Source organism: Saccoglossus kowalevskii, chromosome 6 (genome assembly GCF_978046115.1).
Source record: "Saccoglossus kowalevskii chromosome 6, keSacKowa6.1, whole genome shotgun sequence".
NCBI classification, from domain to species: domain Eukaryota; kingdom Metazoa; phylum Hemichordata; class Enteropneusta; family Harrimaniidae; genus Saccoglossus; species Saccoglossus kowalevskii.
The window spans coordinates 19,423,031-19,440,277 of NC_140646.1; the positions used below are offsets into that span (position 1 = coordinate 19,423,031).

The 17,247-nt window shown below is 34.9% G+C and overlaps 1 protein-coding gene across 3 annotated transcripts; it reads right to left on the reverse strand.

Annotated features, from left to right (window-relative positions):
- Positions 1–106: 106 nt before the first annotated feature.
- LOC100371723 (G1/S-specific cyclin-E-like) lies at positions 107–17,178 on the reverse strand. 3 transcript variants are annotated; one of them, XM_078009668.2, is made up of 11 exons: positions 17,074–17,178; positions 16,485–16,537; positions 16,259–16,340; positions 16,069–16,122; positions 10,576–10,896; positions 5,126–5,272; positions 4,743–4,838; positions 3,761–3,907; positions 3,142–3,253; positions 2,056–2,213; positions 107–1,742 (listed from the first exon to the last, which is right to left on the reverse strand). In XM_078009668.2, exons 1-11 carry the CDS (start codon positions 17,152–17,154, stop codon positions 1,620–1,622), a joined length of 1,374 nt encoding a protein of 457 aa, XP_077865794.1. In that variant the 5' UTR covers positions 17,155–17,178; the 3' UTR covers positions 107–1,619. The 3 variants fall into 3 exon arrangements, with proteins under 3 accessions (XP_077865794.1, XP_006817150.1, XP_002735304.1); XM_006817087.3 differs by having other exon boundaries at positions 17,112–17,171; XM_002735258.4 differs by having other exon boundaries at positions 16,843–17,105.
- Between the last annotated feature and the right edge of the window lie 69 nt (positions 17,179–17,247).

Consider the following 17,247-nt stretch of genomic DNA (forward strand, 5'->3'; position numbering starts at 1 on the left):
GACTTCTCACAGTGGTGGTGGTGGTGGTGGTGGTAGGGTGCAACAAATTGCTCCTGTGTTATGACTAAAGATGCATAAACTGTAGAAACAAAACAAAGCTCACAACTTTATTCTTGAGAGATTTCATTTATTTTAACAATTCTCCCTACAACAAAAATAAATTTATGTTTTACAAATTCAAAGAGAAAACTGATCTCAGACCTATGGGAAGCTCAAAGATGTGTATTAAAACTTACTTGTTCCTATCATACATTCTTGGACTTTAAAAACGTCAAGATACACGTCATTCATATATTATGACCCAACATGGTACAACAAGAGACTGTCTAAAAAAACTTAAGTAAAACTTCCATTAAAGGAAGCATACCCTCTAACACAAAATTCTTTTTTTTTGTCAATTCAGCCACACTAACTGGATTGCCCATTTCCCTTTTAACTTTGTATCTTGTGCTTACAGCAAATAAAATTACAAATATGTAAGTGAGATAACATTCTGGTTTGAAAGAAAAAGAAAGTACAACTAGAATAATAAAACTTAAAATGACAGTTTTAATAATTAGCAAAAAGCACTCCTGATAGCATTTTGAAGTAATCATTCTTCCATTTTAAATAGGGATAGGGGATTTTTATGTACGATTACATCATGAAACCATCAATAACATGAGAGCTTTTGATTATAAAACTTGTACAGAGATGGAATTGAATTGTTGATGGTAAATATGGTATAAAACTCAAATTCAAACACCAAGTAACAAAAAATGTTACAATTAATAACTTATTTTTAAGCATTTTTTTGGGAGTTATATCTGCAATAGTTGCATCTACACTTATTCTGAACAATTTCAGGGCTATAAATGATAACTACTTCATAGTACATTTCAGTTCAAGCTCAACTAAATTTTACCCTGTTCCCAACCCCATTCCATTCCTAACTTACATATTAAATATTTTTCATAAACATATTTTCATTTCTAATTTTATCTGTACTTCAGTCTCTCTGAAAAAGAAATGATAGCCTCTTCGCAAATTGGAAAAGAAATAAAATCAAGCAATTGTCACGTTCTCGGTAAATAAAAAATATGGGACATTTAAGTGTTTGTATAAATACAATGTAGCAAAGCACCTTGGTTGTATTAATCAATAATACAAATAAATTGATACTAATAAATTGATAAAACTTAATAATTCCGAGTGTAATTCGTATGAAGATTGCATAGTTTTGTGCTTGTTATTGACACGTTCTAACAGTAGAGCACATTACAAAACGATGAATAATATTGCAACTGAAATCTGTACTGTAACCAAAAGCTGGTGCACAGATTACAATTATATACGAATACAGACTTGAAAAACTACCTAAAATATATTTCTACCCAACCCTAAAGGGAAATCTAACTTTTGTTCCGATAACATTAAAACCAAGCAAATGCGAGTCTCCTAGATTTACAGGAAAAGTACAAACGTACCAAAATAAGGGGGGCATTAATGGGTAAATGTAAATGAATACTGGCGTAGAGAAGTTACGCATTTGCTTGATCATTAAAAGAACCTGAGACAAGGCTTAGTTTTGATTGCATCAGCTTGCCCTGATTGACTATTTACATTGGCATTGTAGCTGTTTATACTGCTATGTCACCATGCTTTTCTGTGCTCTGTGGTGGTGTGAGAACACACGACATTAAGACTGGACTATTACGCAGTGATTCGCTATTGATCTGTGATTGTCTTTCTTGTGCTCTTTCCTGTTGATGAAAGCAAAATCAGGATGAGTCATGCTGAAGGAGTAGACAAAGCAAGAAGTTTTAATCTGGTCATATATCATTGGTTAAGAGAAGCCACAAAATACAAGAACAGGCAACTGTGGCAAGTGGCGTATCTTGGTTCATCATTCTATTACGTAATTGCCTGTGTGCGAGTAACATGCCCTCAACAGCCACATAGCATTTTTTCTAGTAGTATATGCAATAGATTTTTGGAAAATTATCAAATGTGTTCGCAAAAGAATATTATAGGTATTATTCGTTTTTTAAAAACTATGATAGTATTTCTACTTACCAGTGTGCTAATATCATTAACATGTGTTTGTATATTATGTGAGTCTTCCGTCAACACTTGTGAGAAATGCTTAAGTGGCGCTATGCCAGACTCTCTGATGGTGATTGAAAATGCTGTCATCCACTGAACACAAGTTGCAATATCATCCCATTTTAACCCTGCAAAAACAAACATTACAAATTTGGTAAAAATCAGTTTACCCTTATTGCAGTATGAGCAGTTTTCAGAGGATGCTGGGAAGTTGGCTTCTGGTCAACAGATTTGGTGAAGGTGATCAAAGTGGACTGGGGGCTGAAAGCATATACAAGAAACACTTTTTCTCAGAATACAATATGTAAAATCTATTGATAAATAAAAGTGCTCATTGCATGGAAGAAAACAAACATTTGGTTATTCTTTTGAGAGTTCAATCATATTGGACTGCAGAAAACATTCAGTCATGCCCTGCCCTGCCCTGCCCTGCCATAAAAAAAGGTCACAGCTTTTGTATTGCTTGAAACGTGAAGGAACTTCCTATCTGCGTGGGCTTAACAAAGATCAAACAAAGGTCAGGAGGGAGGGTAAGCATAATAATTAAGACAACTGAGCTAATCATATTATACATATCTGGTTGGAAAATACTGATGAAAATTACTGACTTTTCATTTAAATCATTAACCCTTAGGTGAACCCTCAATATAACAGTACATGGGGCTGACAGAATTAGGGTTAATGACACCCCCCCCCCCCAAAGAAGAAAATACTGGTATTAATTATTTTCAGTTTTTTTAATTTTGTTATTTCCACTGATAAGTACAATCCACTAAATTAAATTCCCATTAACACATAGAATAACTATAGAACTCAATTTATTTTTGATTTTGTTCTTTGAATGCTACAAAAAGAGCATATTGTAATAAAAAGGCATTTGTCTTCCACTTCATTCTTTGAACAGAGTTTGCAGATTCTTTTTTCTATTGGTAAATTCGGTAAAACCAATCTACTTGGCAAGGCGGATTTCATACCAAGACACAAATTTGAAATTAAATTTTTCATTTCTTTGAATAGTATGGTGAGACCTGCAGTAACTGCCAATGAGAGACTTACCTGAGACTTTGAAAGAAATTTCAGGCGAGGCCATATGATATAATGCTGATGTTGCCAAGATACTATATGAAAACTGTAAACAATCTATGTCTAACATACATAAATCTATGAGCTGTAAGAAATGAAAGCAATGAATGGTCAAATATTGCAGATTTAATGTTTGCATAATACCATATTTGCTCTATTAAAGAAATGTCTCGAATAGAAACAATTAACCTTTCCATGAACAGTTCCCTCTTTTCATCACAAATTGACAAAATAGTCCTGTTTATAGTTTGCACTTTCCTTCAACAAGAATAGCAATTTTAGAAACTGAAAATTGACTCAAATTTTGTCTGTTGGCTCCAAATTAGGGTTCATTTCCAGAAATATTGGAGAATATAAGAAAGTGCAGACAAATTTGGGTGAGAAAGTCTGGTGGTGAAAAGGTTAAACCAAACATCTCATATGCGGTATACTGAACTTACATATTTAAAGCGCATACAATACTAATAGAAAAAAATGGTATTATATTTGCTGAAGCATACAATTTGGTGTACAGGAGTGTACAATATAATTTTGCTCATTTGCGTTTAAGAATTCACCTAGAACAGAGGGTTGGGCACAACCATATACTTACTTGTGCTACTTGTATAAACATATTGGCAGAATAGTGTGGGAAGGTGAAGTCATCACCACTATCTTCTACCCTATTCAGATGGCACAATTGCAGATAGATATTTAACCATGTATTTACAGTGATGGGTGAAAGGTCCCAATTTAAAGCCTGAAAAAGAAATTTGAGAATTTTGTTACACAATGTGTCTGGCAGCATTAGAGTAAAAATTTTGGAATATCCAAGAGAAAAATCAACATACCAACCAGTGTTCTTAAAATTGCATTTCTGGTTTGACAGTGGGAATTGCAAATAGCTGCCAAATTCTACTATTTGCATTAGAAAGTAGGTGGGCAGACATACCTACTAAAACCACTCACGGAGAACATTACAAGCAATCAAAATTCTCAGCAATATATCAAAGAACTGAACATAAAAAAAACAATAATTGGAGAATTTTATTGAGAAATGAGTAAAAAAAACAGCAACTTCTACTATTGTTGGTCACCACCAAAAGCCAAAAATGTAATGTAATGCACTGCATGATGCCTCATTAATATAGTTGTGACTTTTATCTAAAAGTGAAAGTGGGAATAGCAAATTGAAATGAGTACATTCACAAGAGGCGTCCAGGTTCACAAGGAGGCGTCCAGGTTCACAAGAGGCGTCCAGGTTCACAAGAGGCGTCCAGGTTCACAAGAGGCGTCCAGGTTCACAAGAGGCGTCCAGGTTCACAAGAGGCGTCCAGGTTCACAAGAGGCGTCCAGGTTCACAAGAGGTGTCCAGGTTCACAAGAGGCGTCCAGGTTCACAAGAGGCGTCCAGGTTCACAAGAGGCGTCCAGGTTCACAAGAGACGTCCAGGTTCACAAGAGGTGTAAAATAGGCAATTAAGCACTTCCCAAGTTCACGTAAGATTTGGTTCAATACTGGTTTCCTCTTCAATAATAGTCTTAGTCAAAGAACAGAATTTGACATTACCCAAACCCCAAAATAGCTTAAACTTACCTTTAATACAACTAATTCTTCAATTAAAATTTCATTTTCTGTACAAGCACCATCAGTAACATATGCAAATTCTGATAATCTGGGAGGATAAATTTCCTGAAAATAAGATTTATATATTAGTTACCACCTAAAATATTTGGGGAGGCTGGTCATCTTTTATTGAGCTGAAAATGTACATTATACGATACAGATGTACTCAATACAGATTGTATGGTATATTCGTGTGTGTAGATAAATTCACTGAAAATATAAACCAAGAAACAAAAATTGTATGCACTGCTTGACAGTGTTCATTTGGAAGAGTCGCCGTGTTGGGAAACGCACAAACATGTTTGACAAATAACAACTGTTAACTAGAAAGTTTGTAATAATATGAAGCTCACCTCTAATTTGGCTGCTACAAAAAGAGCAGTAATTCCTATAAGTTGAAGTCTAGTTTTGGGTATATCTTTCTGTGTTGCTAGGTATCTATCTACAAAATCTTGGGCTAAGTAGTAAGTTTCTCTGTGTAGCCTATAAACTTCGCATACCTGCAAGTCAAAAACAAAGCCAATATGAATACCCCATATAAAACAGTTGTCACGGTTTGAGGGTTAATTATTTCACTTACTTAAACAGGTAACAAAATAAATTTGGAATGCAGTTCAAGGGATGAAAATTAGATAATAAAAAAAAAACAATCATCCAGGGAATACCATTGCAGAACTGATCAATTGACTCAGCTATCAATCTGGCAACTATTAAGACCCGTGAGAGCTAATTATCATTTTCAATTTTGACCATTCTGAATAGATTTTAATTGGATAGTTCCCCTAATCAGCTATTAACTATGTTCAGGAGAGCCATTTATCAGCCATTCATAAAAAAACAATGCCTGATCCTCTGATGTATTCTGCTCCACTTTGCATTGAGGATGCCTTGGCTCTTAGGGTGCAGTGGTGCTGCTGGACATGCAGTACAAACATTTTTTTATCATTCTGATGCAATCTAAATGCCATTCTCCCTAATCTAATACCACATATTAGGTGGTCTGGGTATAATGTGTAAGCTATACTACTACAGTGTTCTCACCAGGAATTAAATATGTGGTGTGCAATTATTCCATCAGTTTAAAAAGTATGACCAATAACAAAAGACACAAATAAAGTAGTTTGTTATTCATAGAGCAGAGATGGTGTACTCTGCAGGGGTCTCGCTTAGAGCCAGCCGACAAGTCCAAATCATCATCCCACCCCCACTTTACTGACTATTCTGTCAAGTAAATTTACAGTGATTAGGCTTTATAGAAACATGCCATATCATATTACATTTTACAGAGAGGGTTTTTGGAAGGGAGCGTTTTTTTTTTTCACTTGTTAATTACTCAATAGTGATTTTCTAGCTATGCCACCAAAATGTACTGTATCACATGTTTATGGACACAATATCACAATAACTTAAAGGATGATACAGATACTTCATTCACAAGTCTGTTTTGTATATGCACGAGTGAAATGATTGAATAATTCTGATTGCAAGTGCTTTTCTTACACCACTGCGCATTTTCTATATACCTATTTATACTTCAGTAAATTTTAGTTTACCTCAAAACAGTTTGTCATTTTCAAAGGTAACATATTCCATAGTTAATGGCAAGATGGTACATACAAATTTCATGAAACTGTCTTTCATGAACAGATACTTTTTTTATGACAATACATAATGAGGGAGGGTCCAGTTTATATTTGTCACGATATATTTACACCATACATGTACATACAAAACCTCAAATTAGCAACACGACACAAATCCAACCAACACTGTAAATAGCACATGGGAGCCACTTCACAGGTCACTAAAAATCCATTTACAAAGGTTAACAGCTTGGTTGTTGATTGGAAAGTTGATTTAAACTGACACACCTGTACTTTCAATATTGACAATCCAGTACCAAATTACTTACGACAGACAAGACAACCAGAACAGTTCATGCCAACCAACATTTAGCAGTTTGAAACAAACACTTGCAACCACCACCTGCCTTTCTCCCTTATCTTTGAGACTTTACACAAAATATTAACAAGTTTTGTTTGTCAACCACTTGTGGATGTCAACCACCTGCTACATATTAATGAGGCAAAAGTATGCGACTTTCTAGACACGCCTCTTTTTTAACTGAGCAATGAAACCTAATGAAATCGCATAAAAACTTGTGACTGTCAATGCTAATATAATAACCAACTACTGTCATTTAATTAATAGAGGTTGAAAGGAAATTGTATTCACATTTTTGACACAATTGACTGCAATGAAATTTTCAATTGTCCGTGATAACTGACCCCTGTGTCTCAAATGGCAGAGTGTACTGGCTAGAATACTGTATTTAAAAAATAAAGCAACCAGAGATTATTGCACATCTGTTTGAACACTACATTCAGGGGGGGGGCACTATTTTCATTTATCAAATTTTTATTGAAAAAGTCCGCAACTGTTTCGTTTTTATTAATGACAGTTCTTTCATGGGAAGTTAAATTTATGCATGCAAACAAAATGTAGGCCAGATATGTGAACTGAATTTCCATAATGGTCAAATGTTGTCACGAAGCTTGTTAGTGAAAAGTTCTATGTGCCATTTGTCTAGGAAACTGAGAAACCTTTAAAGTGGCATTTTTTTTTTCATTCTGTCTTATCCAACACGTGCTGGATAAATTTCTCGCAAAGTAGAGCTACATGGTTATGTGACCATGAACAACTGTCCAATCAGCCGAGTGACAGGAGTTTGGGAGACAATCAACAAATCTTACACCCGAGAAACTTTGTTTTAAAAAAACTTTCCAAGTGACTGCACTTTTCGATGGTGTCCCAGTTTTACAGTAATATGACAAGCAAACCTGCAACTAAAGTACGTCAGGACTGCATCAGGCAACCACAGCCCAACAATGAATTAACCTGGTAATTTTTTGATTACATTGAATACTGGTAACTCATAATGCCATCAATTTTGGTTGAATATTTTGACCACTTTCGAATTTTTAGGCGATTAATTGTAAATTTTGAACCAAATGGACATAATTTCCCCCTGGCTACAGGTCTTGAAAAATTCATACAATTGTGTTTTCTGAAAGATTACAAAAGTAGAATTTTGTAAAGGGATAAGATCAATGCAAGAACTTTTATTACATTTTCTAGAATAATGGAGAAATCTAATTTGGCTTTGAAAATTTATTCCATTCACATTGAAGGTAATTTTCACCACATAATTACACACGTTTATATATAATAATAATAATAATAATAACTTTATTGCATCCTTAGAATTACAAATGTTCTATTGGTTTACAGCAATAAATATATAAGTGATTAAAAAAATCAAAGTACGATAACGTAAAAAATAGAAAAAAAGAGTCAAAGTATTATATCCAAAAAAAACTCATTTCTTAAAATAAATGATTTATGTAAAAATTCCCCTAAAAGTTTTATTATATTTCTGTCATTACTTTTCATTAAATATGTGAATTTTTGCAGGTTGGTAATGATTTCTTTGGGGAATAAAATATTGGAAATAAAATCATTTCTATCTGTTTGATATCGTGGGCAAACTAAAAGAAAGTGTAATTCGTCTTCGATCTCCTGTAATGGACATTGTTTACAAATTCTATTTTCTAATGGGGTTTTTGGATTGGTATGTCTGCCTTTTTCAATGGCTAGATTGTGACTACTTGTCCTGAATCTAGCCATTGATATTCTTTGATTATTATCCAAAACATTAATGTAATTTTCCAGATTGTAATTAATTTTAAATTTAATGTATGTTCTCAGTTTTGTTTTTTCATTTGTCATATTCTCTCTCCAGTATGTTATGTATTGTTGTTTAATAGTGCTGCTAATTTCCTTAATATTTTGATGTGATAGTTGTGATGTTTTAGAGAGGTCTACATCTTTCAAGATATTTTTGACTGATGTTTCCCATTGTGCTTTTGACAAAGTCTGATCGCTTAACGCTATCTTTGTATAATTATTTTGTGACTTGTCTGTGACACGGGACCAGAACTTAATCATATTGATTTTCACTTCAGTTATCAATGGAAATGCTCCAATTTCACCCCGACATGCACTATTCGCTGTGTATTTATTAAGCCCAAGTAGTTGTTTAATGAATTATATATAGCATTAAGTAACAGACCAAACAACTATCTTTTCTTCAATTGACAAAGTGTTTTTAAAAGCACTGTATTTTGGTCACGCTGGTTGTAATCCTATTACACTTAATAGTCAGATACAAAATAAGACCCTCAAAAAGTGAAACAAATGGAACAAGGTTAGCCATGCTAGCTTGGCAGAGAAATAAACACCCACAAGTGAAATATGGATCATATAAAAAAAATGACAGCCGATAGTCAACACTTATTTGCAATGCAACCACTCATTTTAGCAAAGCATCAGTGCAACCTTTCAGTGAACTGCTCACTCCCGGGCTTGGATTCCAGTCACACATCATCTACTTTCAACTTACAAAACCTACTCAATAGTGTTGAATTCAACATTTACGAAGCTGTTATGATGAAGCCAAATTACTTCCCTTCAGTTCAGTTCAAACTTAATGGTCAGACTTTTTTTTTATATTTGTGGGAGGTACAGGTAACGGTTCAGATACCTGGTGGAACCAAAGGTCATGGGAAAATGAGACTAATGGTTAAACCTGGGTAGCGAAAACCAGGTAGCAGTGATGTAGAGGAAGTGACCTTTGACCTTGCTTCACAATATCTTGTCCAGTACAATGAATGGCATGTAATGATATTTCATTCAGATTTTAAAGTATCCTTTCTCAAAATCTCAAGAGTATTGTTTTAAGTGACATAAATTATGAAATAAGTTGACCAAAATTTCAGCATGTTCTGGAGTAGGTGGCTCGATTTAGAAACTAGTCAGCCAATATGAGACACTTTTATAGGTTGTGTGTTTAAAAAATGCATAGTAGCTGGCTGAACAAGTCAAATAGACAGCTATTTAGCTGACTTAACACCATGGAAACCCATTCATTAAACCTTAAATGTCGCCACATTATTTTTTTTTAAATAACCAGTTTAACGAAGATTTTACGAGGTATCACACCATAAAGATATGCAAATGAGACTACAGTAAAGAACTAATGTTTTGACACATTCTCAACTATTTGCTATTACCACATTTTATAAGACACCATCAGTGGGGTCATTTTGAAACAGGAAAAAAATATATGCAAATATGTAACCCCAACAAAAGACTTATATTTTCAAACATGACAATTCAGCATCAAGTGGAGATCGAGCAATGTCTTCTTCATCTTAAACTTGATTGTTGATTCACTTCCAGTCATCACCAATAAAGTTTTGGACGGATATTTTACTATACCAACTTTAGTTTTGTTTTAAGCATGATGTTCATTCTGTATCGCAAGCCATCCGTTTTAGCTTTGAGACATGGAAAATGAACTTTACACACATGAAGATATAGACAAAACTGCTTGGTATCACTACATACATTTGTAAGAAGACAATATATATAATAAGCTTTTGAAAAACTGGGGGGAAATGAACTCATCAATGACTAGGTATCAAAACGCCCTCCACCAGGCCAGACCTGAAATGAGTTCAAAGTTCAAAACCCTGGACTTGAGTACATTCTACCAGAATATTAAATATCATGTAACAAATTGTCACTGTACAAGTAATTAATCCATTACGCATGTTGCTCATCAGATTTGAAACAATACAATTTCAACTTTTTCACATCCACAAGTCATGGTACACATGTTGAGAACGGGGCATACACAACAATGCCAGATGTGTGGGGTAGGAAAACAGATAAAACTTACCTCTATAAGCCAGTCTAAAAGAATTGATCTCATTTTGGCATGGATATGAGGATGCCTATCAAGGAATTTATCGTCTCTTGTGTAACTACTCTCTTTCTGTACCATCACATCCCACACTTCTCTAGAATCTGCCCAGTTTAGAAACGGAAGTGGCGACGTCCTCAGAGAAGGCATAGGAAAGAGATTCCTGAACTGGAACTTGGAATGTGGTACAAAATCCACTGGGGTGGCGGGGAGCCTGTCTTCGTGGGTATCTAATACTGTTGGTACAAGACTACATGTTGCTACGCTGGAGCTTTCAGAGATAGGAATCCACGAATTCTGCAAGAAAGGTACAGATGGAAGAATGTTATACAAAGGTCATGGTCACAAGCATGAACAAGTCTGGCACTGTCGCGTCTTTCTGCTTGTATCTAAATGCAGTGTCACCATTAATTAAGGAGTGAGGCTTTTAACACTACATTTAAGAATGAAGTGAAAAGCCAAGACTTGAATGAGGCATGCAATTAACTGGTAATGCACTTATAGCAAGGTACAACATAACATTATGGCATCATCTCATCTCAGCTTAAAACATCAATCCAAGTCTACAACTTACATCAATGCATACAAGAACACTCAGTGATCTCAAAGTCTGAGGCACCATCACAAAATCCTGGAAAGTCAAATACTGTGCTTTTGACAGCAAAAAGCAGTCTGCTCCTCTTTGATCTTCCGAACATGCACTGATATGACCTTGTCTACAAAACCCAGATTATTGTGTCTTTTGTTGTTACGTTTGTTAAGAGAACAGCACCTACTGAATATTGATGAGGACACCGCCTTTCAAGGCACGTGACAAGGCGGTTGGAACAGCTGCTGCAAGTGATGAAACTATAGAGCAGCCACGCGACAATATTGTTTCGGCAACAAAAAGAAATTTTAGCAATTGTTAAAGTGATCATAAAAGTACAATTTCATGTGCGTCAATAGATGCTGGTGCTAAATAGAAGACTAATGGTATGCCAGCACCCCTCAATAGCCAAGGAAATTCTTGGACTGATAGAGTACCCTATTTTCTAAAGAATGAGGAAAAGAATACAACAACTACACATAAAACATGGTTTTCCTTGCAAAACCACTTGGCAGGAACATATAATTACTAAACATAGCTTTTATCCATATAACCTGCCATATGATACGCAGCAATCACCCAATCACTTGTACAATTCAAATCAGCAGTTTTCACAACTTTTCAAATTGAAATTGAGGGGGGGATGATACCAATATTCTTTTTTCAACCATCGCTTAACCTGTATCACTTAGCAGAATCAATTTACAATACAACATATACAAGTACTAGTTTTACACAATGCATATGGCAATAGTAAGTAATACATGTGTATAGGCATGTACGTTGTGAAGTCTGATCTTTGTGCTAAATTGGTCAATAAATTACTTAAAAATAAAATGTTTAGAAAAAACGTAAAGAATTGTCAGTTATACCAGTTACACACAGAACTAAAATTATTTTCACTAAAGAATACACATGAACTTGAAAGTAGGCAGATTAGCATAATTCCAGTAAAATTTTACTATAATGCCAGAATCTGTTTGGCCGTAACAAACACAAATAGAAAAAAAAATCCAGATTTTACCAGTCAATTAGGTAATCCATCAACCCCTGATAATTAAGTTCATTAACCAGAATATTCACTTATGAAACAAATTAAAGATTTTGTAGAATAAATTAGATTATTCTTGACATCCATTAAATACTTTAACAGGATGAACAATATCATGTCACAGGTAGACAAAGCAATGTAACTACATGCATTACATCACTAGACACACCATCTATTCATCTGTGTGCATTATCTTACATGCAGCATAATGAATATAGCAGTTGAAAACAACAGAAGATGATCATCTAATACAACAGACATTAGATGTGTTCAATAATGTATGCAACCACCCTCCAGGTCAATAAGGTTGGCTGTCCAGGGCATCTACCTTGCCAAATGCAAGACATCAATATAAAGAGGCATTTGTTCAGCCAATGGACTTACTTTACAGCAGAGTTGGTTGCACAGGAGGAGCCAATGTTTTGTAAAGTTATTCCATCCTTAAGACGTCATAATGCCCCTGCACTGAGCCTGGTTTTATTGTTTTGTAACAAATGATCACATCCGACAATAACAAGGAGTGTAATGAGTATTTAACACCCAACTATCCTTCAAAGACCGGAAACCTCACGCAACACGTAAATGTCATCAAAGGCAGCAGTCCTGTGCATTGTATTACAACCTTGGGGGTATACAAATCAAAAAGACTCACTTGTTGCCAATAAACGCAGAAGTATATTAATTAAGCATGCCATTCATCAACAATCGACCAAAAGATAGACCGGAATTAAACAGGCAAACACGAGAACTTGACAGAGAGGGTTATGGGATAGGGATTTCATGTAGTCAAAGATGGTATGCATTCAACAATTACCCATCATATCATTGTCGAGCAAATTAGAAATTGACTACCACAACAAGAAACAGTCTTGCATGAAACATGTGTCCGAGTCAACCCAGTTCATAACTTGGCAAGAACTATTAACTCAATTTTTGTTTTAGTTCCATGGCTCATAGCAAAATTGAATTCCCACAGAATACAGGCATCACTATTATGGTAACATTTATTGCATAAAGCACTAGTACTATACATTAAACTGATGTGAGGAACTTGGGTTAATAAGTTTGGGAAACTTTACATTGAGTTACCTGCTTACTGGCCTCAATAAAAACACTGAATTTCACTATTATAACAAATATAACAATTGCTAATTAGTACAACATTGCTTATGTAGTATTCACAAATCTATGAAGTCATATCCATGAAATGGTAGGTTTTAAGAAAAAAAAAATTATTGCCAGTTGATTGGATATTGCTGTACACCCAAGAAATCTTAAATTGTGCATGCCATGAAATAGGTTCACGTGAATGGATTACCCAGACCTCAAGCTCACACTTCATCTAATAAACAGGATTTTGTCCGTTCCCCTTTAAATGGTTAAAGAGAATACACGAAAAAAACAGTTCACAAGAGTATGCATGTTGTAAAAAGACATGACAACTATCTAACAAGATAAAATTAAGGAGGCGCCTCAAATGAAATTTGCATTTTTGTACCAATTAAGAGGCATGCATAAGTTTCTATTGTGAATTCTCAAATGTGTCGGAGTGTTAATTATTCGTTACAAATAGACCTGTCAGACAAGACTGCATCTTCAATTCAAAGAATAAAACTGACAACTGAGGAATATACCATGAAACCACGCTACACATTTCCAAACCCAACAACATGCAATTAAGTGTTCAAGCTTTGGATGTTGGTTTTCAAGACAAGGACAATTCCATGCTATATCTAGCCCCCACCCAAAAAAGGTGGTTATGCTGTGCATGTTTTTCGTTAAAACTTATATTACAAAGTACACACTTAAGAAATACCCGGTAAACCTAATAAAACCACCTCTGAATGGGAGAGAAAAACTAGCCGCTTCAGGCAGAAGTTTTGATTTGCACCACAGCAGGCTTTCATTAACAGGAGCTGACAACGACCTCTTCAGAAACCCAAACTTAGAACAGTGGCTGACCACAAAAATGAAACAATGAACTGAACAAATGAAATTTAAGCCTCAGTGAATCTAAATGCTGCTAGAAAAGAGGAGAGGATTGTTAAGATTTTTGGGCTTCTTTTTGTGTATACAAGTTTTTGGAAACCTGGATCCATATGCACAGCTATTTTTTTTCAATTTAGAAGAAAAATTTTCCACATTTTTCAAGAGGCTTGTACTTCAAGAGTAATTTACATCCTGTTTTTTTTAAACGATAGAACATTTTTGCAAGCATTTCTGGCCATGTACTTTTCGCTCATAAAAAAGATACACCATACAAATTATACTGTGCTTGCAACACAAGTTATTATAAGTAAAAGAACTATTATATATCATTTATATTATTTCAGTACGATTTTAATTAACCAGTCAAGGCAACATAAAACATGCACATAGCCAATAAGCCTGCTTTATGTACAACATGTGGCTGCAAAACTCCATGGCCAGAAATGCTAGCCGAAACATGCCCTGTCAAAAAAACAATTCTAGTAAGGTCAACTCAACTTCACATAAAAATTGAGTTATTAATGCGCTTTCATGAACCAAATATCTGATGTTAAAAAAACCGAAGCTTAAAAGTAAATAAAAAATTGCAACATAAATCATTGTTGTATTTAAGCAAAAAAAATTTAAAGTTTATAAAACACACCTACATTAGTTTGCACTTTTACAGTAAAGATACAAGTTGAAACATGATTTCTTTTTTTAAATTTATTTATGCACATGGATGTGATAAAGTTTACCAATCGGTGCTCAGTGTAGTGGGTTAGTTGAGAAACATACACCCCATGCATACACCTAACAGGTAGATATGACAACTAAAAAGCATAATGGTATTACTTACTATGCACGCTAACCATAACATGTTGTATCATGATATTTAAATGACCTACCCTTAAACAAACTGAAGTGACTCCTTAAATATGCACCTTTAAATGTATAACAGATTAAACCTAACATATCTCCACTGGTTTGTTTTGGCAATTCTTTTTGAAAAAAATGAATTGTAAGACTTGTCAAATAAGTATAGCGTCAAATTCGATAGATATACAGTATCACAATTCAAACCATCGCAAGTTTCACATTTAAAAAAAATGCAAAAACAGTCAATTGTGATAACATTTCATGAATTGAAAAGCATAATGGTATTACTTACTATGCACGCAAACCATAACATGTTGTATCATGATATTTAAATGACCTACCCTTAAACAAACTGAAATGACTCCTTAAATATGCACCTTTAAATGTATAACAGATTAAACCTAACATATCTCCACTGGTTTGTTTTGGCAATTCTTTTTGAAAAAATGAATTGTAAGGCTTGTCAAATAAGTATAGCGTCAAATTCGATAGATATACAGTACCAGAATTCAAACAGTTTCACATTTTAAAAAATCCCAAAACATTCAATTGTTATATAATTTCATCAAACCTGAATATAATATTACCTGTGTGTAATTCTGAAAGCTGGTATTGGGTTAAAAGCCAGAAACACGAAAAAAAATAAACAACTCATCATAAGCAACTACTCAAAAGTTTTACTCATACATATTCATGAGCTAGCACTTGTCAAAAAGTAAATGACAGCTCAACAGAACGGGGTCGGTTCTAAATCTACAGCAAGAAAAACAGGAATATAATACTACGAAATATAAATGCAGAATATTACAGCATAAAATGTGTTTGATATTTGCAGTGAAATTAAATCTATATGTGTTGTGCTTATTTCGCGGTAAAAAATTGGCGGGAGTACGTGACTGTGGCGCGAACCCAAATCACGACCGAAACACAACAAAAATCCCGGCAAAAATGCAATTCCGGAAAATTTGACAAAACGTCTTACCTTTATCTGAAACTGCTGTCTTCTCCTCTGAATTTGCATGGTCCTGTTCTCTTCCTGTAAATATCACGAATAGAATAATTTAATTTTCTCCCGAAAGCCAGCTGGTCGATATGCTGGGACATGAATGAATGAAATACGAACAGATTTAGTGAATGAATGGATCCGGCAGAATGAATGACAGCTATGTTACCTCCAATGCACACTCGGCTTTTCTCTTCCCACATACAACTAGCTTAACCTCTTCTGCATCGCCCTTCTTCGCCAAGCGCCCACTGTAAATAAGTACAACCGGATGCAATTATACTATATCAGATAATATTTTTAAAGCACAAAGAAAAATCCGGAAAAAATAAATAGTAATATAGAGTCGGCCCCAGACATTTGTATACACACAAGAATATGGTTATGCGACATACCTTCGTCTTGACATGTTAAATGTTTCCAAGATGCTCAAATAATTAAAATAAACCTAGAAAACAAAAATTAAGAAATGTGAGTAGGCAAGAACTAGGACGCCTTAGTCGTATTTCGTATTGCAGCGAAGCATGTCGAATAAATATTCGGGGTTCGCCGCCTCGTCCTGTGATGGTATGTGATTGTCCGGGCACCCCGATAAGGCTATCATTGAGGCCAAAGTTTCGCGCCAGCAATAACCAAAGAAAAAAATGGCAAAAATACTTGCCGGACCAAAATTGACACAAAAAATAGTTCACAGTAACAAGAAATATACAATCTCTTGAAATGTTCTGTCAAAAATACCGAAACTTTACAAACTTTTTCAGAAAAGCTCGAGATCTTCACTCGGGTATTGTGTTCCGAAGACCGAAGGAAGAAACCAATATGGGGGAAATCTGGTCGACAAAGAAGGAGCCAGCTTGAAGACGAATATTGCAAGAACGGGTGAAAATACCACTATGACATTCCGTATACAAGTTGATAGACATTCCAACTACACATATGGCGAATTTTGAGCCATTTGGTGCGTAGGCACTCGATAAAACCCACCAGATTCGGGACGTATAAAATGAATGAACAGAACTCACTCAGAGCCAGGGCGCCAATCTCGCACGCAGCTGTATTACGCATATTCACACCATTGGCGGGGAAATTCAAGAATTCGTCCCCAAAATCCGCAAAAACACGAAAAAAATATTTATTTGAAACATGCAATAATTGTTT

Excerpts from the sequence above, each read along its gene's own strand:
- LOC100371723 (XM_078009668.2), bottom strand. The coding sequence starts at position 17,154 with ATGCGTAATACAGCTGCGTGCGAGATTGGCGCCCTGGCTCTGAGTGAG. Across the intron at positions 4,839-5,125 it reads TTGTAGCAGCCAAATTAGAG|GAAATTTATCCTCCCAGATT; the intron begins GTGAGCTTCATA and ends TCTTATTTTCAG. Across the intron at positions 2,214-3,141 it reads AATTTCTTTCAAAGTCTCAG|GGTTAAAATGGGATGATATT; the intron begins GTAAGTCTCTCA and ends TTGTTTTTGCAG.